Source organism: Rhinoraja longicauda, chromosome 14, assembly GCF_053455715.1.
Source record: "Rhinoraja longicauda isolate Sanriku21f chromosome 14, sRhiLon1.1, whole genome shotgun sequence".
Lineage (NCBI taxonomy): Eukaryota > Metazoa > Chordata > Chondrichthyes > Rajiformes > Arhynchobatidae > Rhinoraja > Rhinoraja longicauda.
The window spans coordinates 33,055,598-33,081,402 of record NC_135966.1 but is presented as its reverse complement, the minus strand read 5'-3'; the positions used below and the strand labels follow the sequence as shown (position 1 = coordinate 33,081,402).

Genomic DNA, 25,805 nt, shown 5'->3' with positions numbered 1-25,805 from the left:
CTGAATTCCTTCAGGGTTGATGGCGATTAAGAATATGGTTAGGGTCATAGTCATACAGCGTGAAAACAGGTCATTGGCCCAACTTGCCCACGCCGACCAACATACCTCATCTACATCACATTCGGCACATCAAGTCTACTCCGCCATTCAATCATGGCCGTTCTATCTTTCCCTCTTAAACCCATTCTCCTGCCTTCGCCCCATAACGCCTGACACCCGTACTAATCAAGAATCGGTCAATCTCTGCCTTAAACATATCGATTGAGGTGGCCTCGGCAGCCTTCTGTGGCAACGAATTCCACAGATTCACCACCCTCTGGCTAAAGACATTCCTCCTCATGTCTTTCCTAAAGGTACGGCCTTTTATTCTGAGGCTGAGGCCTCTGTTCCTCGACGCTCCCACGATTGGAAACACCCTCTCCACATCCACTCGATCTAGGCCTGGCATCTGAAGTTTCTTGTGCCTCTTGTTTAACCTTGATGAACAGTGTTTACAGTCCTGTTGTGCTGCTGCAAGTAAGAATTTCATTGTTCTGTTGTCAGTACATATGACAATTAGTTTTGTTTAGTTTAGTGAAACAGCATGGAAACAGGCCCTTCAGCTCACTGAGTTCACCCCGACCATCGATCGCCCATTCACAATAGCATCCAAGAGTTCTGAGATAGGGAGGGAGTAAATTTAGTTTATCTAGTTTAAATCTAGTTTAGTTGACTGCAAGAGATAGGCTCACCTGTGCAAGGTGCATTAGACACTTCACGCTACCTTGACAAGGCCACCAGCATAATCAAGGACCAGTCTCACCCCGGTCACTCCCTCTTCTCCCCTCTCCCATCAGGCAAGAGGTAAAGAAGTGTGAAAATGCACACCTCCAGATTCAGGGACATTTTCTTCCCAGCAGTTATCAGGCAACTGAACCATACTATGACAATAGACAATAGGTGCAGGAGGAGGCCATTCGGCCCTTCGAGCCAGCACCGCCATTCAATGTGATCATGGCTGATCATTCTCAATCAGTACCCCGTTCCTGCCTTCTCCCCATACCCCCTGACTCCGCTGGACTAGAGAGCAGTCCTGAGATACCATCTACCTCATTGGAGACCGTTCAACTATCTTTGATCTGACTTCACTTAAAGTTATCTTGCACTAAACGTTGTTCTCTTTATCCTGTATCTGTACACTGTGGATAGCCTGATTGTAATCATGCCGTGTCTTTCCGCTGACTGGATAGTACGTAACAAAAAGCGTTTCACCGACAATAAACGAAACTAAGCTGAAGCCAGACTCACCTGCGCACAGTGCATGAGGATGAGGTGCAGTACTTCTAGAGCCATGCGCACGGTCTCTGTATCAGCTGTCCTCATGGAGGTGCAGAGGGCAGAAAATATCTCCCGATGTTGCCGCAGTTTCTCACAGAGCTGCGGCCCTGTCTCCGCAATGTTGCCCAACAGCGTCAGGACCTACATTAAACACATCATCATACACACGTTGTACAAGACTGGAGATAGGCACAAGCGCTGGAGTAGAGGGCGTACAGTGGTGCAACGGTGGGCCTGCTGCCTTACAGCACCAGAGTCCTGGGTTCAATCCTGACTATGGATTCTGTCTGTACGGCATTTGTGACCGCGTGGGTTTCTGTACGGGCACTCCCGTTTCCTCCCACTCTCCAAAGACGTGGGTAGGTTAACTGGTTTTAGTGGAATTTTTTTTTGTAAATTCTCCCCAGCACACAGGAAGTGTTAGTATACGGGAATTGCTGGTCTGTGCTGACTGGGTGGGCCAAAGGGCCTGTTTCCGTGTTGTATCTCAAACTAAACTGAACTCAACACAGTCCGCTACAACCAAAATCCGCTATTTAGAGATCCGTTATTGCGAGGGCTTACTGTACTTAAATGTCGTAGCTCTTGCGGATAAAGCCTTAATATACTCCCCGAAAAACAAGTAGATAGAGTGGTAAAGAAGGCATGCGGTATGCTTGCCTTCATCCGTCAGGACATTGACTATGAGAGTCAGTTCATAAGTCATAGGAGCGGAATTGGGCCATTCAGCCCATCGGGGTGTACATTGCCACTCGATCATAGCTGACGTATCTTTCCCTCTCAACCACACTCGCCTGCTTTCTCCCCATAACCTTTGACTGAAAGTCACATTACAGTTTTATAAGAATTCAGTTTGGTGGCATTTGGAGTATTGTGTGCAGTTCTGGTCACCCCATTACAGGGAGGATGTGGAAGCTTTGGAAAGGGTGCAGAGGTTTACCAGAATGACGCCTGGATTAGAGGGTATTCGCTACAAGGAGAAGTTTCTCTTGACTGCCGATGGTTGAAGGCAGACCTAATAGAAGTTTCTAAAATTATGAGAGGCATAGATAGGTACTTTCTCTGCAGTTGAAACAGCTGGCACAGCTGGTCGACACTACCTCACAGTGCCAGAGACCCGGGTTCGATCCTGACCTCGGGTGCTGTCTGTGTGGAGTTAATTGCCCTTTGAAAATTGTCCCGAGTGTGTAGGGGGTGGATGCAAAAGTGGGATAACATAGAACTTGTGTGAACGGGTTGATCGATGGTCGGCATGGACTCAGTGGGCCAAAGGGACTGTTTCCATGTTGTATCTGTAAACTAAACTATATTCTGCACACTGTTTCCTTTCTCTTTCCACAATCTGTTGTACTTATGTACCGATTTTTTTAATTCAGGAATGTTATGACTTGAGATAGAGATACAGTGCTGCAGTAACTCAGCAGGTCAGGCAACATCTGTGGAGAAAAAGGATGGGTGATGTTTCGAGTCGGGACCCTTCTTCAGTCTCGACCCGACCCAAAACGTCACCCATCCTTTTTCACCAGTGATGCTGCCTGACCGGTTGAATTACTCCAGCAATTTGTGTCTATCTTTGATTTAAACCAGCACTTGCGGTTCTTTCTTTCTACAATGGTATGACTTGCCTGGATGGTACTAGCAAGCAAAACAAAGTTTTTCACTGCATCCCAATGCACATGACAAGAATAAACCGATACTTCTGTGGAATCCTTACGACGAGAGTGGATGGACTAGAGTACACCAGCAAGGCTTGTGCTTTCAGCAGAGACAGTGTCAACATCAGGAGGAGACAGGGCAGCACAGTGGCACAACGGTAGAGTTGCTGCCTCACAGCGCCAGAGACCCAGGTTCGATCCTGACTGCGGGTCCTGTCTGTACGGAGTTTGTACGTTCTCCCAGAGACCGCGTGGGTTTTTTCCGAGGTGCTTTGGTTTCCTCCCACATTCCAAAGACGTACAGGTTTGTAGGTTAATTGGCTTCTGTAAATTATCCCTGGTGTGTAGGATAGGATTGGTGTTCGGGTGATCGTTGGTCGGCACGGATTCGGCGGGCCGAAGGGCCTGCTTCAATACTGTATCTCTAAAACTAAACTAAGATAAAAAAGATACTGGAATGGGGAGGACAAAGGTACAAACTTATAGAGGCAGTAGTAGAGTGGTGATAATCAGGGACACCCAGGAGACAGACAGCAAGAATCCTAAAGGATAGTCGGTCAGGGAGAGAAATCAGAACCAATATGTAGAAATAAGGAACTGCAGATGCTGATTTACCAAGGAAAGGCACAAAGTGCTGTAGTAACTCAACGGGTCAGGCAGCATTGCTGGAGAACATGGTTTAGTTTAGTTTATTGTCACGTGTACCGATGTACAGTGAAAAGGTTTTTGTTACCTACTAAGCTGTCAGCTGAACCGTCCAATGTTCAGATACAGGATAAAGGGAATGGCGTTTAATGCAACATAAAGTCCAGTAAAGCCGGATTAGAGATAGTCTGAAGGTCTTCGATGAGCCGCACTCTTGTTGCTCAGTTGCCTGATAAGTGACATTTTGGCTCAGGACCCTTCTTCAGAGTCTGAGGAAGGGTCTCGACCCGAAACGTCCCCTATGCATGTTCTCCAGAAATGCTGCTTGACCCACTGAGTTACCTCAGCACTTTGTGCCTTTCCCCTGACAGCCGATATTCACAACCTATATTCGAAGAGCGCAGATATCAAATCCAAGTGCAAACTCACCAGCGTGTTAATGCCACCACAAAAGGGGATAAGTTGGAGTAACACTGGCACCAGATTATAGTTGAAGAAGGCAGAGCAGAATTGTTCTTCGCCAACTGCAGGGAACAATGAAGAGTCAAGAGTTGGCATTCATCAGTCAGAGTATTGAGTATAGAGTTTGGGAGGTCATGCTGCAGTTGTACAAGGCGCTGGAGAAGCCACATTTATTGTGTTCAGTTTTGGGCACCATGTTATAGGAAAGATGTTGTCAAGCTGGAAAGGGTGCAGAGAAGATTTACGAGGATGTTGCCAGGATTCGAGGGCCTGAGCTGTAGGGAGAGGTTGAGCAGACTAGGACTTTATTCCTTGGAGCGCAGGAGAATGAGGGACGATCCCCTCGAGGTGTATAAGATCATGAGGGGAATAGGTACGGTGAATGCACAGAATCTTTTACTCAGGGTTGGGGGAATCAATAATTGGAGGACATATGTTTGAGGTGACAGTTAAAGAGATATACAGCATGGAAACAGGGCCTTCGGCCCAACTATGCCAATCTAGATACATTATCTAAGCGAGTCCCATTTGTCCACATTTGGTGCATATACTTCCAAAATTTTCTTATCCATGTACCTGTCCAAGTGTCTTTTAAAGGTGGTGGGGAAAGATTTAATAGAGGGGAATAGAGAGGGGGGGATGCAAAGAGTATTTTAGCGGCAGCAGGTGAATCAAGAACCAGGGGACATAGGTTTGTGAGAGTGGAAAGATTTAATAGGAACCTGAAGAGCAACTTTTTCACACAGAGGGTGGTGGGTGTATGGAACGAGCTGCCAGAGGAGGTAGTTGAGGCAGGTACTCCAACAACATTTAAAAGACATTTGGATGGGTACATGTATTAGATAGGTTGAGGGAGATATAGGCCAAACGTGGGGAGGTGGGACTAGCTTAGAGGGGGCATGTTGGTCGGCATGGGCCAGTTGGGCTGAAGTGCCTGTTTCCGTGCTATGTGACTCTATTGATTTTGCATTTCCATGTAATATAATGGGTATCTAAGGGTGCTATCTGTGTCAAGTTTGCATGTTCTCTCCGTGACCATACGTGGGTTTTCTCCAGTTTCCTCACACATCCCAAAGGTGTGCGTGTCTGTGGTTTATTTGTCCCCTAGTGCGTAGTGTACATGGATAGGAAAACATTGAAGGGATATGGGCCAAAAGTAGGCAGGAGGGACGAGTGTAGATGGGGCATGTTGGTCAGCACAGGTGAGTGGGGCCGAGGGGCCCGTTTCCATGCTGTGAGACTGTGGGTCGGCACAGGTGAGTGGGGCCGAAGGGCGCATTTCCATTCTGTGAGACTGTTGGTCGGCACAGGTGAGAGGGGCCTGCTTCCATGCTGTGAGAATGTAGGTCGGCACAGGTGAGAGGGGCCGAGGGGCCTGCTTCCATGCTGTGAGACTGTAAGTCAGCACAGGTGAGTGGGGCCAAAGGGCCTGTTTCCATGCTGCGAGACTGTGGGTCGGCACAGGTTAATGGGGCCGAAGGGCCTGTTTCCATGCTGTGAGACTGTGGGTCAGCACAGGTGAGTGGGGCTGAAGGGCCCGTTTCTATTCTGTGAGACTGTGGGTCGGCACAGGTGAGTGGGGCTGAAGGGCCTGTTTCCATGCTGTGAGGCTCCATCTCAGAGCAGACTCACCAGTGAGGTTGTTGAGGAGCCAGAGGCATTCCCGAGTGACGGAGGGCTGCATCGGCAGGAACTTGCTGATGATTGAGCTCAGCGCGGGCAGCAGTCCGCAGTCAACCAGTCGGCTTCTGCGCGGAGTTGTGTCACGGCTTGCAGTCAGGTTCCCCAAACACCGGGCCACCGGGTAAATCAGCTGGAACAGCCAAAACCACATGCAGCGATGGTCAAGCAAGAGATCCAGAAAACAGTAGGCCCACCAGGTCCCCCATCAATTCCCCGGCACCCTTGGTTCCAGAGCCTTTCTGGATTATCCGCTTTGCCCGACCAACAGAGGTCACGGCCTCCAAGAGGAGTCCAATGGTACCGGAATGATCCACCTGGGCCGCCAGGGAGCCGACATATCGGCCCGCAAATTCGGCCACAGAAGTTGGCTATGGGAATGGATCTCCCAGCTCCGGCAGGGCCAGAGTTCCAGATATAATCACTGTGTTTAAGAGGCACTTAGACAGTCAGAGTTTAGAGATTAGAGATAATGTGGAAACAGGCCCATCGTCCCATTGAGTCTACTCCTACCAGCGATCACCCCGTACACAAGTTCTATCCTACACACTAGGGACAATTTACAGATGCCAATTAACCTGCAAACTTGCGCGTCTTTGGAGTGTGGAATGTGCCACCCCTTGATAGGATAGTCATAGGCAGGAGAATGGGGTTGAGGGGGAAAAATAGATTAGCCACGATTGAATGGCGGAGCAAACTCGATGGGCCGAATGGCCTAAGTCTGTTCCTGTGTCTTGTGATCTTATGATCTCTGATCTTGCACAAACCCTGAGCCAACGTTTACCCCAAAGGTGCATTATCTGGTCGTTATCATATTACTAAACATGGGGTCAGGATGTTCGAAGGATCTGTAAAGTTCCCTACTTTACAACAGTAACCACGCTTCATAGAAACAAGCTGTAAAGTGCTGGAAGAAGTCCCAGAGCTGTAAAAGGCATTGCATAAATACTCATTTTACTTTCTATTATGCATCAGATGGATTCTCTCCCGCTCTGTAATGGCACCGGCAATGGGCAAGTGGGGATAAATTAGAGAATCTCCCAGCTTCACTTACTAATTCCACACCATCTGTTGCTGCGCCAGAATCAATGGCTCGGCCCAAAGCTATCAGCAGCGTTACAGCTTGGTGCAGGAAGCCCTGGGAGATCAAACACTCACTGTCGACACCGCTGCAGGCGAAAAAGAGAGAGAGAGAGAGAGTGAGTGTGTGTGAAGTAGGGAGTCGGGGGAAAGGGTGTAGGGGAGGGAGGGTGTAGGGGAGGGAGGGTGTAGGGGAGGGAGGGTGCAGGGGGGGAGGGTGTAGGGGGGGGAGGGAGGGTGTCGGGGGGGGGGAGGGTGCCGGGGGGGGGAGGGTGCCGGGGGGGGGGGGGGGAGGATGCCGGGGGGGGGAGGGTGCCGGGGGGGGGGGGAGGGTGCCGGGGGGGGGAGGGTGCCGGGGGGGGGAGGGTGCCGGGAGGGGAGGGTGCCGGGGGGGGAGGGTGCCGGGGGGGGGAGGGTGCCGGGGGGGGGAGGGTGCCGGGGGGGGGAGGGTGCCGGGGGGCGGAGGGTGCCGGGGGGGGGAGGGTGCCGGGGGGGAGGAGGGTGCCGGGGGGGAGGAGGGTGCCGGGGGGGGGGAGGGTGCCGGGGGGGGAGGGTGCCGGGGGGAGGAGGGTGCCGGGGGGGGGGGAGGGTGCCTGGGGGGGGGAGGGTGCCGGGGGGGGGGGAGGGTGCCGGGGGGGGGGGAGGGTGCCGGGGGGGGGGGAGGGTGCCGGGGGGGGGGAGGGTGCCGGGGGGGGGGAGGGTGCCGGGGGGGGGGGGAGGGTGCCGGGGGGGGGGGAGGGTGCCGGGGGGGGGGAGGGTGCCGGGGGGGGGGGAGGGTGCCGGGGGGGGGGGAGGGTGCCGGGGGGGGGGGAGGGTGCCGGGGGTGGGGGAGGGTGCCGGGGGGGGGGGAGGGTGCCGGGGGGGGGGGAGGGTGCCGGGGGGGGGGGGAGGGTGCCGGGGGGGGGGGGAGGGTGCCGGGGGGGGGGAGGGTGCCGGGGTGGGGGAGGGTGCCGGGGGGGGGGAGGGTGCCGGGGGGGGGGAGGGTGCCGGGGGGGGGGGGAGGGTGCCGGGGGGGGGAGGGTGCCGGGGGGGGGGAGGGTGCCGGGGGGGGGGAGGGTGCCGGGGGGGGGGAGGGTGCCGGGGGGGGGGAGGGTGCCGGGGGGGGGGAGGGTGCCGGGGGGGGGAGGGTGCCGGGGGGGGGGAGGGTGCCGGGGGGGGGGAGGATGCCGGGGGAGGGGGGGAGGGTGCCGGGGGGGGGGGGGGGGAGGGTGCCGGGGGGGGGGGGGAGGGTGCCGGGGGGGGGAGGGTGCCGGGGGGGGAGGGTGCCGGGGGGGGAGGGTGCCGGGGGGGGAGGGTGCCGGGGGGGAGGGTGCCGGGGAGGGAGGGTGCAGGGGAGGGAGGGTGCAGGGGGGGAGGGTGCAGGGGGGGGGGGGAGGGTGCAGGGGGGGGGGAGGGTGTAGGGGAGGGAGGGTGTAGGGGAGGGAGGGTGTAGGGGAGGGAGGGGAAGCGGGGACGGGGAGAGAGGAGGAAAGGGTGAGCGGGTGGGTGGAAGGAGGAGGGGAGGGGGTAGACAGAGAGATGGAGAGAGAGACAAATGTTTCAACCAATCTTTCTAGGCAAGTGGAATAGAAGCCGGCTCATGGGGCAGGGTGAAGCGGCTGGAAGGGTTTGGGGCGGCGGCACGGGTTAGGGGCAGCTGGACGAGGGCGGTGGGATGGTGGAAAGTTAAGGGGCAGTCTGTGCCTCAAAGAGAAAGCTGCACTAACGGTGGCCTCTCAGTAGATATACAGCTGGAATAGGGCGACAAGAAGTGTACACAACACTCCAAATGCGGCCTAACCCAAATCCTACAAATCTTACACATATCCTCAATGCCCCAACCAATGAAGGCAAACATACCATAGGTCTTCTTTACCATTCTGGAAGTCCTGCATCAATCTGCTACCGATGTATAAAACTACCGCCTTAACAATAATGCTCTGGTTTCCTCCCACATCCCAAAGATGGCAGGTTTGCAGGTTAATTGTCCTCTATAAATTGCCCCCAGTTTGTAGGGAGTGGATGAGACAATGGGATAACATGGAAATAGTGCGAATGGATGATTGATGGTCGGCGTGGACTCGGCGGGCCGAAGGGCCTGCATCAATGTTGCATCTATCATCAATCAATCTGCAACAACTGATTCTTGCCTCTCAAGTATCCCATCTTAAAAAACAATCAGCAAAGAATGGGCCTGTCGCAAAAATGAATTTAGTCTGAAGTAGACCCGAAATGTCGCCTGTTCTTTTCTCCAGAGATGCTGCCTGTCCCGCTGAGTTACACCAGCATTTTGTCTCTATCTTTGGTATAAACCATCATCTGCAGTTCCTTTCAACCATATCTGCTTGCGCATAACCCACATCCCTCCACTCCATGCTTTAGCGTTATGATTAACCCACATCCCTCCACTCCATGCTTTAGCGTTATGATTAACCCACATCCCTCCACTCCATGCTTTAGCGTTATGATTAACCCACATCCCTCCACTCCATGCTTGAGCGTTAGGGTTAACCCACATCCCTCCACTCCATGCTTTAGCGTTATGATTAACCCACATCCCTCCACTCCATGCTTTAGCGTTATGATTAACCCACATCCCTCCACTCCATGCTTGAGCGTTAGGGTTAACCCACATCCCTCCATTCAAATGCTTGATCGTTAGGGCTAACCCACATCCCTCCATTCAAATGCTTGAGCGTTAGGGTTAACCCATATCCCTCCACTCCATGCTTTAGCGTTAGGGTTAACCCACATCCCTCCATTCCATGCTTTAGCGTTAGGGCTAACGCATATCCCTCCATTCCATGCTTTAGCGTTAGGATTAACCCACGTCTCTCCATTCCCTGCATATCCATGTGCCTAAATAAAGGCCTCATAAACCCTGGCAGTGTGTTCCAGGCACCCACCATACTCTGTGTTTAAAAAAAACTTGCCCCGCACGCCTCCTTTAAACGTTGACCATCGAATCGTGAAGCTGTGCTCTTCAGTACTTGATTTTTTCATCCTGGGGAAAAAAGGTTGTGACTGTCTACCCTCCCTATGTCTCTCTCCAGAGTGGTAAACTGGACTGCAGCAAGCTGAAGGGATGCGTTACCTACTCACGATGTAGTGCAGGCACCAGGCACACTCCACGGCCGTGGGCATCCCCACTTCAGAGTCCAGATCCAGCAATTCAATCAAACGTGGCGTTAGGCTCGCTTCCAGAACCGCACTGCCGGGAATACAAAATCAGATGCAAGAGAGGAAAGAAATAATGTCTTGCCAATGACAAGAGCAGAAGTTTTAAGCTGGAAAAAGTGCAGTGAAGATTTAAAGAGGCAAGAGTGCTTTATTGCCATAAGCCCTGAAACCAAACAATGAAATTCTTACTTGAATCTGGACGTTACTGCTTTCAGCAGCCTCCACTCCATGGGGAACCTCACCAAGTTCTCTCAACCTGTACCTTTTCCCCGATGGCAGGAGTGAAATGAGAGCATGGCCAGGATGGTGTGGGTCTCTGATGATGCAGGCTGCCTTTTTGAGGCAGCAACTCCTGTAAATCCCTTCAGTGGTGGGTAGGTCAGTTCCCGGGATGGGTCGGACAGTGTTCACCACCTTTTGCAATTTACTCGGACGTTGCCAGGACTCAAGGGCCTGAGCTGTAGGGAGACGTTGGGCAGGCTAGGACTTTATTCCTGGGTGCGCAGGCCGAGGGGTGATCTTATAGAGTGGTGATCTTGCCAAGGTTTGGCCTCCCCACCAGTCTTCCAGCCTTCCCAAAGTTTAGGAACAGTTTCTTCCTAAGAAGCATCAGGCTCTTGAACAATGCACAACACTAACCTCAACTATGAAGGTCCACCAATTTCCTTCGGTTGCAAATACGGGGGAGTTTCGCTTTGCTTATTTCACCCCTCTGTGGTGTTCAATGCCGATGAAACCTGCTCCTGGCCTTCTCCACTCCATGGGGAACCTCACCAAGTTCTCTCAACCCCGGGATCACTCTCGTTACTCTCTTCTGCACCTCTCCCCTATCCGTCCTCCCCACCATCGAAGGGGTCTACAGGAGATCAGCCATGACTGAATGGCGGAGTAGGTTCGATGAGCCGAATGGTCTAATTCTGCTCCTTACACTTATGGACATGAAATCCTGCCTCAAAAAGGCAGCCAGCATCGAAGACCCATATCACTTAGGCAATGCTCTCATTTCACTCCTGCCATCGGAGAGATCTTACAGGAGCCTGAGAACCTAAACCTCTGAGTTCAAGAACAGCTTCTTCCCAACAACAATCAGACTCTTGAACACTACACAACACTAACAGCGCAGTTGCGCTGCAGTATAGTTGCTTACAGTACCAGAGACCCGGGTTCGATCCTGATTGCGGGTGCTGTTTGTACGAAAATTATATGTTCTCCCTGTGACCACATGGGTTTTCCCCAGGTGCCTCGGTTTCCTCCCACACTCTAAAGATGTGCAGGTTTGTAGATTAATTAACTTTTGTAAATTATAAATTGTCCCAAAAGTGCAGGATAGTGCTAGTGTAGGGAGTGATCGCTGGTCGGCGCAGACTCGGTGGGCCGAAGGGCCTGTTTCCGCGCGCATCTCTAAAGCTTAAAAGGGTTGATTGGCGGATGGGTGGACAAAGGCCACAGATGAAAAGGAGACTAAAGGGTGTCAGATATTTCCAGAACGTATGTTTACGTGCCAGTATCTGCAGTATTTTGATCTTACAGTGGACGAATATAGTCATGAAGAGAACATCCTGGTCTTTGGCAGAGGTACAAAGCCTTCTCCCTCTCCAGCCATGAATGATTATTCCAGTGCTTGCTAGTAACTCAGTCAGACGGAGCACCATCACCCCCTGGTGGCAGGGCCCAGTAAGGACATTCCAGAGGTTCAGGTTTATTATTGTCATGTGCATGGCTCGAGAGGTACTGCACCTCATGCTCATGCACAGGTGAGTCTGTCTTTAGCTTCGTTTAGTTTATTGTCACCTGTACTGAGATACAATGAAAAGCTTTTTTTGTATGCTATCCAGTAAGACAATCCATGACTACAATCGAGCCATTCACAGTGTACAGATACAAGATAAAGGGAATAGCGTTTAGTGCAAGAAGTAAAGTCCAATCAAAGATAGTCCGAGGGTCTCCAATGAAGTTGAGAATAGCTCAGGACTGCCGTCTAGTTGTTGGTAGGGTGGTTCAGTTGCTCGATAACGGCTGAGAAGAAACTATCCCTGAATCTGGAGGTGTGCGTTTTCACACTTCTGTACCTCTTGCCTGATGGGAGAGGGCAGAAGAGGGAGTAACTGCGGTGAGACTGGTCCTTGATTATGCTGGTGGCCTTGCCGAGGCAGCGTGGTGTAGATGGAAGGGAGGTTGGTATGCGCTGAACAAGGAACTACAGATGCAGAAATCTTGCAAAACGCAAAGTGCTAGAGGAACTCAACAAGTCTGTGGAGGGAATGGACAGATGACGTTTCAGGTAAGGACCCTTCTTCAGTTTGGGAGACACAAGGAATTGCACTTGCTGCAATCGTGAGCAAAAACACAAAGTATTGGAGGAACTCAGTGATTCAGGCAGATCTTTGGAGAAAAATAAAAGCTTTTAACTGTACCTCGGTACACTGGACAATAATGTACTTCAACCTGAATGCATAGGTGTCGTTTCAGGTCAGAACCCTCCTTCAGACATTCTACAGAATGAGGTAAGGTGCTACAAAATACAATAAAACTCCAATAACAGCAAAATACAATAAAACACCTTTGACAGATGGACTGACAGATTTTCCAGACTATTGGAAGGCATTACTACTGATAACATCTGCAATACTTTAAATTCATATTTTATGATAGAATCAAAGAGTCATACAGCATGGTAACAGGCCATTTGGCTCAACTTGCCCAAGATGTCCCATCTACAATAGTCCCACCTGCCCGAGTTTGATCCATCTCTCTCTCTAAACCTTTCCTATCCAGTTACCTGTCCACATATCTTTTAGATGCTTTTAGAGTACCTGCCTCAACTTCCTCCTCTGGCAGCTCGATCCATTAACCACCGCCCTCTGTGTGAAAAATTTGCCCCTCAGGTTCCTATTAAATCTTTCCCCTCTCACCTTCACCTGCGTCCTCTGGTTCTTGATTCCCCTACTCTTGGTAAATCTTCCAGTAAACACCTTGAGTACAAAGGAAAAGAGGAAAAAACAGCAGCAGAGGGTTTAAAGAGAGAGAAATATTTGATGTCCCAAAATGTATGACCTTAAAAATTGGACATATAGGAAGAGATATGGGCCAAACCCTGGTAGATGGGACGACCATGGATGGGGAATCTTGATTGGCCTGAGCGACTTGGGCCCAAGGGGTTATTTCCATGCTGTATGACGCCATGATTCAAGACTTCAAGAACCAGAGGATTAAGGTTTAAGGTGAGGGGTGGGGGTGGAAGATTTAATGGGAACCCGAGGGGCAACTTTTTCTTTCACACAGAAAGTGGCACATGGCGGAAGTGGCGGCGCCTAACGGCTGCGGCTCGCTAGCAGTCTGTTCGTCTTCTTTCCTTTTTTTTTGTTGTGTGTCGGTGTTGGGATGTTTTTTTTTGTTTTGTTTTTTTGTGTATGTGTGGGGGGTGGTGGTGTGGGGGGGGGGGGGTGTGGGGGAAACCTTTCTCTTTTAGGTCTCTTCCTCACGGCGCGGGGTGCGGCTCGGCCGCGGGGCCTTCCATCGCCCGGTGCGGCTCGGCCGCGGGACTTAACATCGTCCGGTGCGGCTCGGCCGCTGGACTTAACATCGTCCGGTGCGGCTCGGCCGCTGGACTTAACAGTGCCCGGTGTGGCTCGGCTGCGGGGCGCAACATCGCCCGGCGCGGCTTGGCCGCGGGGCCTAACATCGCCCGGTGCGGCTCGGCCGCGGGACTTTACATAGCCCGGCGCGGCTCGGCCGCGGGACTTTTCATCGCTGGTGCGGCTCGGCCGCTGGACTTAACATCGCCCGGTGCGGCTTGGCCGCGGGGCCTTCCATCGCCCGGTACGGCTCGGCCGCTGGACTTAACATCGCCCGGCACGGCTCGGCCGCGGGGCCTACCATCACTGGTGCGGCTCGGCCGCTGGACTTAGCGATGCCCGGTGCGGCTCGGCCGCGGGACTTAGCTGCGCACGGCTCGGTCGCGGGGCCTTCCGTCGCCCGGCTCGGCCGCGGGATGTTTCAGCGCCCGGTGCGGCTCGGCCGCGGGGACTTCCATCCCCTTGCGGGGACTGTGCGGGTCGGTCAGGGACGAGCTGTCTGTCCGTGGGCGTGGGGAAGAGAGTGGAAGTTTTGTTGCCTCCATCACAGTGAGGGGGTGTTTGGAGTCACTGTGATGGACGTTTGTGTTGGGGTCATGTGTCTTGTGTTCTTTTTTGTGTATGACTGCTATGTAATTTCGTTCGGTACCTTGGTACCGAATGACAAATAAAGCTCTGTCTGTTGTTGAGAGTGGTGGGTGTATGGAACAAGCTGCCTGAGTAGGTAGTTAAGGCAGGTACTATCACAACATTGAAAAAACAATTGGGCAGATAGAGTGGTCAAAAAAGGGCTTTTGGCACATTAGCCTTCATCGGTCACAGCATTGAGTGCAGAAGTTGGGAAGTCATGTTGCAGTTGTACAAGACATTGGTGAGGCCGCATTTAGAGTATTCTGTTTAGTTTTGGGCACCATGTTATAGGAAGGATGTGACAAGCTGGAAAGGGTGCAGAAATTTTTACGAGGATGTTGATAGGACGCAAGGGCCTGAACTTTCGGGAAGTTGAGCAGGCCAGAACTTTATCCCTTGGAGCGCAAGAGGATAAGGGGTGATTTTATAGAGGTGTTCAAAATCATGAGAGGAATAGATCAGATAGATGCAGTGCCCTCCATAAAATTTGGGACAAAGACCCATCATTTATTTATTTGCCTCTTTACTCGACAATTTGAGATTTGTAATAGAAAAAAAATCACATGTGGTTAAAGTGCACATTGTCAGATTTTAATAAACGGTAATTTTATACATTTTGGTTTCACCAGGTAGAAATTACAGCAGTGTTTATACATAGTCCCCCCATTTCAGGGCATCATAATGTTTGGGACACAGCAATGTCATGTAAATGAAAGTAGTTATGTTTAGTATTTTGTTGCATATCCTTTGCATGCAATGACTGCTTGAAGTCTGCGATTCATGGACATCACCAGTTGCTGGGTGTCTTCTCTGGTGATGCTCTGCCAGGCCTGTATTGCAGCCATCTTTAGCTTATGCTTGTTTTGGGGCTAGTCCCCTTTAGTTTTCTCTTCAGCACATAAAAGGCATGCTCAATTGGGTTCAGATCGGGTGATTGACTTGGCCACTCAAGAATTGACCATTTTTTAGCTTTGAAAAACTCTTTTGTTGCTTTAGCAGTATGTTTGGTATCATTGTCTTGATGTAGAATGAACCGCCGGCCAATGAGTTTTGAGGCATTTGTTTGAACTTGAGCAGATAGGATGTGTCTATACATTTCAGAATTCATTATGCTTCTACCATCAGCAGTTGTATCATCAATGAAGATAAGTGAGTCAGTACCTTCAGCAGCCATACATGCCCAGGCCATAACACCCCCACCACTGTGTTTCACAGATGAGGTGGTATGCTTTGGATCTTGGGCAGTTCCTTCTCTCCTCCATACTTTCCTCTTACCATCACTCTGATATCAATTAATCTTCGTCTCATCTGTCCACAAGACCTTTTTACAGAACTGTGTTTGCTCTTTTGAGTACTTCTTGGCGAAGTGTAGCCAGGCCATCCTATTTTTGCAGCTAACCAGTGGTTTGCATCTTGCAGTGTAGCCTTTGGATTCCTCTTCATGAAGTCTTCTGCAGACAGTGGTCATTGACAAATCCACACCTGACTCCTGAAGAGTGTTTCTGATCTGTTGGGCAGGTGTTTGGGGATTTTTCTTTATTACAGAGAGAATTCTTCTGTCATCAGCTGTGGAAGTCTTCCTTGGCCTGCCAGTTCCTTTGCGATTAGTAAGCTCACCAGTGCTCTCTTTCTTCTTAATAATACTCCAAACAGTTGATTTTGGTAAGCCTAAGTTTTGGCTGATGTCTCCAACAGTTTTATTCTTGTTTCTCAGTCTCATAATGGCTTCTTTGACTTTCATTGGCACAACTTTGGTCCTCATGTTGATAAACAGCAATAAAAGTTTCCAAAGGTGATGGAAAGACTGGAGGAAAGACTCGGTGCTGAGAGCTCTCTTATACCTGCATTTAGGAGGCATTTAAACACACCTGAGCAATTACAAACACCTGTGAAGCCATGTGTCCCAAACATTATGGTGCCTTGAAATGGGGGGGACTATGTATAAACACAGCTGTAATTTCTACATGGTGAAACCAAAATGTATAAAAATACCCGTTAATAAAATCTGACAATGTGCACTTTAACCACATGTGATTTTTTTCTATTACAAATCTTAAATTATGGAGTACAGAGGGAAATAAATAAATCATGGGTCTTTGTCCCAAACATTATGGAGGGCACTGTACATTGTCTTGCCTTGGGTAAGGGAATCAAGAACCAGAGGACATATGTTTAAGGTGGGGGGGGAAGGATTTAATAGGAACCTGAGGGGTAACCTTTTCACACAAAGGGCGATGGATGTATGGAGGTAATTGAGGAGGTAATTGAGGCAAGTACTATCATAACGTTTAAGAAACATTAGGAAGTGTACATGGATAGGACAGGCTTAGAGGGATAAGGGCCAAACATAGGCAGGTGGGACTCATGTGGTCAGCGTGGGCAATTTGGATCGAAGGGCCTATTTCCACGCTGGACTCTGTGTGACTCTCAGAGAACTTACGGCACAATCTTCTCTCTCGCTTCCTTGGCCTGCAGCAATTGTGAAAGTGAATAAGCAGCCGCCTCCACCACAGCTCCATGAGGTGACTGAAAGAGACCAAACAAAAACTCAGACACAGACACAGAGTGCTGGAGTAACTCAGCGGGATAGGCAGCATCTCTGGAGAACATGGATAGTCACATTTCGGGTCGGGACCAAACATCATCTATCTTTGTTCTCCAGAGATGCTGCCTGACCCGCTGAGCTACTCCAGTGATTTGTGTATTTTTGTAAACCTGCAGCTGCAGCTCCAGCTCCTTGTTTCTGTACGACAGATACACGTCAGGTCTGCTCGCGCACCCCAGTAAAGCTACCAAGCAAATAGTGGCACAGATGGCCGAGCTGTTGCCTCACTGCGCCACAGTCCGGGTTCAATCCTGACCTTGGGTGCTGTGAGTAATGAGTGAGTGCGTGAGTGAGTGAGGACTTTGCACGTTCTCCCTGTGACCGCAAGGGTTTACTCCAGGTGCTCCAATTTCCTCCCACGTCCCAAAGGTTTGTAGGTTAATTCACTTCTGCAAATTACCCCCTAGTGTGTAGGGAGTGATGAGAAAGTGGGATAACATAGAACTAGTGTGAACGGGTGATCAATGGTCAGTGTGGACTCAGTGGGCTGAAGGGCCTGTTTCCATGCTGTATCTCTAAACTATCTCTCTGGGGTGGCAGTGGCGTAGCAGTAGATTTGCTGCCTTACAGCTCCAGAGACCCAGGTTTGATCCTGACCTTGAGTGCTGTCTGCACTTTCTCCCTGTGACCGCGTGGGTTTCCTCCGGGTGCTCCTGTTTCCTCTAACATTATGAAGACGTGGGGTCTGTAGGTTAATTGGCTTCTGTAAATTGTAATAAACTTAATGGCAACTTCAATCTTTCCCATCGAATTGTCTCCGCTTGCCATCTTCATGAAGGGAGTGGAGTGATCATTCTTGACGCAAACAACAGAGATCTTCACAACGTTTCAGTTTAATTAGCCGTTTATTGAAGTAGTGTTTCAAACAGATAGTATTTCTCCCATCATAGACTTGATAAGAACTGTATCTAGCCATGGCTCCTTTGTGTCTGAAGCATCACTGCATTCCCAATTATACTCATAATTCTGGCTCCTCCCAGTCCATATATGAATGCCTTGTATTCATCTCATGATAACCCCCAAGTGTCCAAAAATAATACAGCAGGATAAAAAATTATATAATATGCTAAGACAGCTAACACACACAAATGGCTCCCACACCTAGTGTGTAGGATAGTGCTAGTGTGCAGGTGATCGCTGGTCAGCGCGGATCTGGTGGGCCGAAGGGGCAGTTTCCATGCTGTATCTCTAAGTACTCAACTAAACAGTAACAACCCTGAATAGCAAATGTTAAGGGAACATCTCTCACCTGCAGGCAGCCGGCCAGTGCATGGACCACACCTTGCAGCAGCAGTTGATTCCGAACAGCCTCATTCTCCGCTGCCAGATTGCCGAGGATATATAGGCACTGCTCCTGAAAGTGTTTCCAAAAACATTAGGAGATTCACATTGGAGCCTTCCAGCAACAGTATACTTTATAGATGTAGCCCAGTCTATCACAGACCTATCTCCCCACCAATGACTCCATCTAGACCACACTGCCTCAGAAAAGAAGTAAAAACTTCAGAAGATAGACATGAAGTGCTGGGGTAACTCAGCGGGTCAGGCGGCATCTCTGGAGAAATTTCAGGTCGGCTGCCTGACACACCGAGTTGCTGCAACATTTGGTGTCTATCTTTGGTATAAACCAGCATCTGCAGTTCCTTCCTACACAGCTTAAAGTCCAGCATTTGCAATGTAGTAGTTTGGAAATTCGGGATTGCACCCTGTTCTCAGCAATGCCCCGTTCATTCTTTCTTCTCCCCCAACATAATCAAAGACTTGTCCCTGTCCCACCCCGGTCATTCTTTCTTTTCCCTGCTCAAGTCTGGCAGACATTACCGAAGCTTGAAAGCTCGCACCACCAGACTCAGGAACAGCTTCTTCCCCTCTGTTATCAGGCTTCGGAACAGTCCTTTCATATACTGTCGATTCACCTCTACCCCATTGCGGATATTGGACTTTGTCCCTGGAACTGGTGCGCTACAATGCTGAGAACTATATTCTGCACTCTGTATCTTCCCCTTTGCTCTACCTATTGTACTTGAGTTTGACGATTGTATTTGTATATAGTGTTATCTGATCTGTTTGGATAGCATGTAAAACAAAGCTTTTCACTGTACCTCAGTACATATGACAATAATAAACCTATACGCAAGTTGAAGCTAAGAAAGTGGTAACCAGCATTCCGTGGAACTCTTCCCTACAATCCTTATAGTTTTGTACTCTCATACTCTTGGAGTGTAAACTTGTGCAATGCGAGCTCCACTACTTCCACAAAATCTCCCATCTGCCCTAGGGCTATCTTTAATCGGACTTTACTGAACTTTATCTTGCGCTAAACATTCCTCCATTTATCCTGTATCTGTACACTGTGGACAGCTCGATTGTCATCACATATAGACTTTCCGCTCACTAGGTAGCACGAAACAAAAAGCTTTTCACTGTACCTCGGTGCACGTGACAATAATAAACTAAAATAATTTTTTGTGGCGAGGTGAACAGTCAGGCACTTACTGTGAACTTTGCACTCTGTCCGGAGAGGTACGTCAGCAGATACGGTGTTGCCGGCAGACACACGAGCGAGACGATGGGATCGTCGGCATGGGAGAGCCGGAGTAAACATTGTGCGGCTTTGAGCTGAACCGACGCGAGGTTACTGGTGAAGAGTCCAATGAGGACGTGGATACTGTTCTCCAACCTGCATGGGGGGGGGGGGGGATAAAAACACCCAGATCACACTCACAGAACATGGTGGTACTTGGTTCCCTGCTCTTCAACATTTACACCCTGGGGAAAAAATGTTCTGACTGTCTATCCTATCTAAGCCTCATAATTTTATACAATCCTATCAAGTCTTCCCTTGATTACCTGCTTACTTTTGACACCACATTTTAAGACCAGAGACCAGAAGTTTGGTTAAAGGAAAGCTAAGAGAAGCAGAAATGTTTAATGAAGCTCAAGCCCTGACAACTTAAGGCCTCTAATGATGAAGGTGCAGGAGTCGACACAGTGGAGCAGTGGTCGAGCTGCTGCCTCACAGCGCCAGAGACCGAGGTTCGATCCTGACTGCTGGCGGTACGGAGTTTGTACGTTCTCCATGTGACAGTGTGGGTTTCCTCAGGGTGCTCAAGTACCCCCCCCCCATGTTCCAAAGACACACAGGTTTGCAGGTTAATTGGCTTTGGTAAAATTGTAAATTGTTCCCAGTGTGTAGGATAGTGCTAGTGGACGGGGTGATTGCTGGTTGGCGCGGACTCGGTGAGCCAAAGGACCTGTTTCCGCACTGTATCTCTAAAGTAAACTAAAGTAGGGTAAATTAAAATCATTAAAATTGGGCAAAAAGTGCTGGAGTAACTCAGCGGGCCAGGTTGCATTTATGGAGAACATGGATAGATGCCGTTGCGGGTCGAGACCCATCTCCACGTTGATTGTAAGTCGTGGGAGGAAGAAAGCTGGAAGAGCGGTGGGGGCAGTGATAGGTGGATACAGGTGAGGGGTGGGTTCTGATCGATGGTAAAATTAATGATGTGCTCAAGGACAGAATTAGAATACAAAGATCTCAGAAGGCATTCGATTCGTAGGATCGGCCGAGTGCATGGATGCACCTAAAACAATAAAAATATTAGACCTCTCTCCTTGGTACCTGACAAACATCTTCTGTGCCTCTGCCAGGTGCAGTAATTGGCACAGGGATTGTAAGGCAGCAAGCCGATCTTCTGATCCACGCTGAATCCTCTGGTATAGTTGCAACACCTTCAGGAAAGGAAGGTACTTTGTTAAACTTTAATTGTCAAGTTACTTGCAACGTACAAATACTTACTCACAGGACCACACTCCTCCAACACTTATGACCCCTTTCCTAATCTACCCCCATGCAAACGGTGGTAGTAATGGACAAATGTTAGGTACATGTGAATAAAACGAAACAAATAAGAAGTCAGACAGCACGGAAACAGACCCTTCAGCGCAACTTGCCAATGCCGATCGAGATGCCCCATCTACACTCGTCTCATCTGTCTGCGTTTGTCCGATATCCCTCTAAACTTTTCCTATCCATGAACCTGTCCAAATATCTTTTAAATGCTATTACAGTACCTTCTTCAGACTGAGAGTCGGGGGAAAGGGAAACAAGAGATATAGACGTGATGTGGAGAGATATAGAACAAATGAATGAAAGATGTGCAAAAAAGTATCAATGATAAAAGAAACAAGCCATTTGTGAGCTGTTTGTTAGGGGAGAACAAGAACAGACAATGAGACTCAAGATGACTTTGAAGCTGGTACGACTTGGGTGGGGGAAGGATGGAGAGGGAAAACAGGGGTTAATTGAAGTTAGAGAAATTAACATCATACCACTGGGTTGTAAGCTGCCCAAGCGAAATATGAGATGCTGCTCCTCCAATTTGCGTTTGGCCTCACTCTGACAATGGAGGAGGCCAAGGACAGAAAGGTCTGTGTGTGAATGGGAAGAGGAATTAAAGTGTTTGGCTACCGGGAGATCAGGTGGACTGAACGATGGTGTTCAACGACCTGGACAGAGTCGAGGGAGGAGGTATAGGGACAGGTGTTACACCTCCTGCGGTTGCAGTGGAAGGTACAAGGGGAGGGGGTGGTTTGGGTGGGAAAGGATGAGTTAACCAAGGAGTTGCGGAGGGAATGGTCTCTGCGGAATGCGGTGGAAATGGAATGATGTGAATAGTGGTGGGATCCTGTTGGAGGTGGCAAAAATGTCCGAGGATTATGTATTGTATGCGATGGCTCATGGGGGTGAAAGGTAAGGGCTAGGGGGACTCTGTCTCTCCAACTAGGGGGAGGGGGAGGGGGAGCAAGGGCGGAGTTGCGGGGTACCACGAGTGGGGGCCTCATCTACGATGGGAGGGGAACCCCTGTTCTCTAAAGAATGAGGTCACCTAGAATGTCATGCTATGGAACGCCTCTTCTTGGCCGCAGATGCGGCATATACGGAGGAATTAGTAGTAGGGGATAGAGTCTTTGCAGGAAGCAGGGTGGGAAGAAGTGTAGTTGAGATAGTTGCGGGAGTCAGTGGGTTTGTAATAGATGTCAGTCGATTGTTTATCTCCTGTGATGGAGACTGTGAGATCAAGAAAGGGGAGGGAGGTGTCGGAGTCCAAGTGAATTTGAGTGCAGGATGGAAATTGGTGGTGAAGTTAATCCCGATCCTGAGTACGGGTGCTGTCTGTGAGGAGTTTGTACGTTCTCTCTATGACCGCGTGGTTTGGGGGAGGGGGAGCAATGGCGGAGCTGCGGGGTACAGAGGAGGCACGAGTGAAGGCCTCATCTATGATGGAAGAGGGGAACCCCCATTCCCTAAAGAATGAGGACATCTCCGATGTCCTGATATGGAACACCTTATCTTGGATGCACATACGGTATAGATGGAGGAATTGGGAGTAAGGGATAGAGTCTTTGCTGGAAGCAGGGTTGGAAGAAGTGTCGTCTAGATAGTTATGACTTTTTGTGTCTGTCTCCCAACTTCTATACTCTGTACCGTGATTGATGGCCAATGTAGCAAAAACCTTCTTTACCACTATCTACTGTAATGCCACTCTCAGGGAACTGTGCACCGTTACTCCTAGATCCTTCTGCTCTGCAAATATGTAAGAAGCGTGCCATGCATTAAAATAACTGCTGTGACATTCCTTAGCATTAGGCCTGTGTGGGAGGCACGGTGGTAATGTTGCTTCCTCACACCGCCAGAAGCCTGGGTTCCATCCTGGGTGCTGTCTGTAAGGAGTTTGTACGTTCTCCCTGTGACCCCGTGGGTTTTCTCCGACGTCTCCGGTTTCCAAAGATGTGCAGGTTTGAAAGTAAACCAGCCTCTGTAAATTGTCGCTGGTGTAGGATAGAGCTAGTGTATGGGGTGATCACTGGTCAGCACGGACTCTGTGGGCCAAAGGTCCTGTTTCCACGCTGTATCTCTAAACTAAACAGTGCCTGGATTGACTGGGTCTCACCTCTTCCTGAGTGACCGAGGGCTCTCGCGTCTCCATCTCCTCTCCATCATCTTGAAGCTCCCTCAACAATCTCTTACTGACGAGTTGCGTCTCCCTCCTTGCTTTCCTCAGAGCTGAGAACAGAAAGAAAATGGAGCCGCTTTGAAACCATACTGTCCTGCAGTAACGTTCCACATCCTGAGGAAAGATGTGCTGGCGTATGATGAGTGTTTCGACACTGAAGTTTCGAAGGATGAGGAGGGACCTCATTGAAACCTGCTGAATAGTGAAAGGCTTAAATAGAGTGGATGTGGAGAGGATGTTTCCACTAGTGGGAGAGTCGAGGACCAGAGGGCATAGCCTCAGCATAAAAGGAAGTACCTTTAGAAAAGAGATGAGAAAGAATTTCTTTAGTCAGAGAGTGGTGAATCTGTGGAATTCATTAACAGACAGCTGTGGAGACCAACTCAATGGATATTTTTACGGCAGATATTGACAGAATCTTGATTAGTACGGGTGTCAGGGATTATGGGACAAAGGCAGGAGAATGGATTTAAGAGGGAACGATAGATCAGCCATGATTGAATGTCAGAGTAGACTTGATGGGCCAAATGGCCTAATTCTGCTCCTAGAACTTATGTCACCCAAAACGTTGCAGAAAAGTTCAAAGTTGTCAGGAACTGTGTGGATTTAAGCCAAGAATTATTGTGGACTGTGGCCTGAAATGTGACAGCAAAACTAAAATGACAGTAGCACAGGCACACGACTGGCGATACACTGCAGTATAGAAACTCCACACAAGTGTTCTCATACTATTTATTTCACCTTGTACAAAGCACAACCAAGAGAGTCAAGAGTTTATCATCGCATGTACCAAAACAGAACAATGAAATTCTTACTTGCAGCAGCACAACTGGTTTGTAAACATAATACTCAATAATCTTATGAACAAAAGTTGTTCAATAAATAAAAAACCCACACGGTGTAAAAACAAGCCCAAAGTCCCTTGTGCAACCCTGGCAGTTCGTAGTGTTCAACAGCCTGATGGTTGTAGGGAAGAAGCTGTTCCTGAACCTGGACGTTTGTTTTCATACATTTTAGACTTTAGATATACAGGGTGGAAACCTGTATATCTAAACCAGGGTAGACCCTTCCGCTCACCGATTCTGCGCTGACCAGCCCAATCACTCCGTACACTAGCACTATCCTACACACCAGGGACAATTTACAGAAGCCAATTAACTTACAAACCTGTACATCTTTGGAGTGTTGGAGGAAACCGGAGCACCTGGAGAAAACCCATGCGGTCACAGGGAGAACATAAACTCCATACAGACAGCTCCCTTAGTCAGGATCAAACCCGGGTCTCTGGCTCCATTTTACTCCCACATTCCAAAGACATGCAGGTTTGTAGCTTAATTGGCTTCTGTAAATTGTCCCTCGTGTCGGAAAGTGTTCGTGTACGGGAATCGCTGATTGGCATAGACACGGAGGGCCAAAAGGCCTGTTTCTGCGCTGTATCTCTAAAGTCGAAAATCTAAAGCACTTTGTCTCTTTTTTCCTGCCCCCCAACTGAAAACATCAACCCCACCTCTGTCTTATCAAATCCATTCTGAAACTTGAAGCCTGTTCCTGACTCCTTGCCTGTTCCCAACCTGTTCCAACATCCAGCGTTTGATCAGAAGTATTTGCTTGAACCCAAACTGTTCCCAAACAACTAGCTATATCACTGCCCAACCAGGTCCTCTACTGTCGTGGACTATTTGACACTTCAACAACACATTCGCAAAGGCGGCACACAGTGGCACAGCGGTGGAGTTGCTGCTTCACAGCACCAGAGACTCGAGTTCGATCCTGACCTCAGGCACTGCCTGTGGATTTGCATGTTCTCCCTTTGACCGCGTGGGTTTTCTCCGGGTGTTCCGGTTTCCTCCTGCAGTCCAAAGACGTGCAAGTTTGTAGGTTAATTGGCAAATTCCACACACAAACAGCACCTGAGGGCATGGTTGAACCCGGGTCTCTGGCCAGGAGAGCCAGCAGCTCCACGATATATTGAGACACAAGGAACGACAGATGCAGGTTCACACAAGTGCTGGAGTAACTCAGCAGGTCTGGAAAACGTGGATATGGTACATTTTAGGTCGGGACCCTTCAATATATTATTAGTTTCATACGTTTGATGTTGTGAATCTGTATTTTAATTAATATACCCCACGTGTCACAATGGGTCGGTGCTGAGGGGGAGAGCGGGGGTGTGCGGGACGGGGAATAATGTGGGAGGGGGAACACGGGAGGAGGTACATGAGGGAATGGATGGTGGGGGATGGATGTGGGAGGGGAGACTGTCATGAGATGGGGGTATGGGAGCGGGGAGACAGGGGTGGGGGCAGATTGGGGGAGACCCAGCTCTCCGGGTCGCGGCCCCCGCCGCTCACCCCACTCCTGCTGCCTCCTCCGGGCTCTAATCGCCTCCACGGCCCCGTGGCCGTGGGACAAGGCTCCGCCCGCCCGCAACATGGCGCCGCCGTTTCCACCGCCGGCTCTCCGGCGCTCGCTGGTGACGCCGCGGGCGCCTGGCGATGACGTTTGCCCGGCCTGGCGCCGCCACCACAGCGCCCCCCGCAGCCCAGGAGGACCTCAGCTCCCAAGCAATGAGGCTGACACCCCTCATGTCCCATGGCCGCAAGTGGGGTGAGGTACAGGTGAAGCCGATAGAACAGTGATAGACCACTCGACCCTAAAAACCGTAGTATGTCATGGCGCCATTTTAGTAGGCAGAAACCTGCAGAGACATTTAAAAAAAAGAATAAAAATCTGCGAATTGATAGATGAGATATATTCTGCATTTTTATGGTATCATCACAACACTGATTACACTGCGAGAGGCATAGCAAACGGCAGGTTTTGCATACTAAAATGGCTCCTTTGCATACTACGCTCCTTTGCATACTGCACTTCAGTACAGGTGATTTCGACAGAGTGGTTCATCTTGCTCCTCTGGTACCTTTGCATACAGTTATCATAAAAGTCTTGCTTGGAGCAGCACCGCAGGCACAAGAGA

General features: G+C 49.9%; 1 protein-coding gene across 3 annotated transcripts in view; it reads right to left on the bottom strand.

The window, feature by feature from the left end:
• Positions 1-25,286, bottom strand: part of tmco6 (transmembrane and coiled-coil domains 6) — a 29,973-nt gene extending 4,687 nt beyond the window's left edge. The window contains exons 1-11 of one of the 3 annotated variants that reach the window (XM_078411162.1): positions 25,180-25,286; positions 22,766-22,878; positions 20,434-20,543; positions 19,305-19,488; positions 18,058-18,162; positions 16,644-16,729; positions 9,913-10,029; positions 6,814-6,928; positions 5,712-5,892; positions 4,047-4,141; positions 1,288-1,458 (exon numbers count right to left, since the gene is read on the bottom strand). In XM_078411162.1, coding sequence (XP_078267288.1) covers positions 1,288-1,458; positions 4,047-4,141; positions 5,712-5,892; positions 6,814-6,928; positions 9,913-10,029; positions 16,644-16,729; positions 18,058-18,162; positions 19,305-19,488; positions 20,434-20,543; positions 22,766-22,878; positions 25,180-25,261 — 1,359 coding nt within the window. In that variant the 5' untranslated portion in view covers positions 25,262-25,286. Of the gene's footprint in view, positions 1-1,287; positions 1,459-4,046; positions 4,142-5,711; positions 5,893-6,813; positions 6,929-9,912; positions 10,030-14,785; positions 16,045-16,643; positions 16,730-18,057; positions 18,163-19,304; positions 19,489-20,433; positions 20,544-22,765; positions 22,879-25,179 lie in introns of those variants that run through there. The other 2 variants (XM_078411164.1, XM_078411163.1) reach the window with 2 other exon arrangements.
• Between the last annotated feature and the right edge of the window lie 519 nt (positions 25,287-25,805).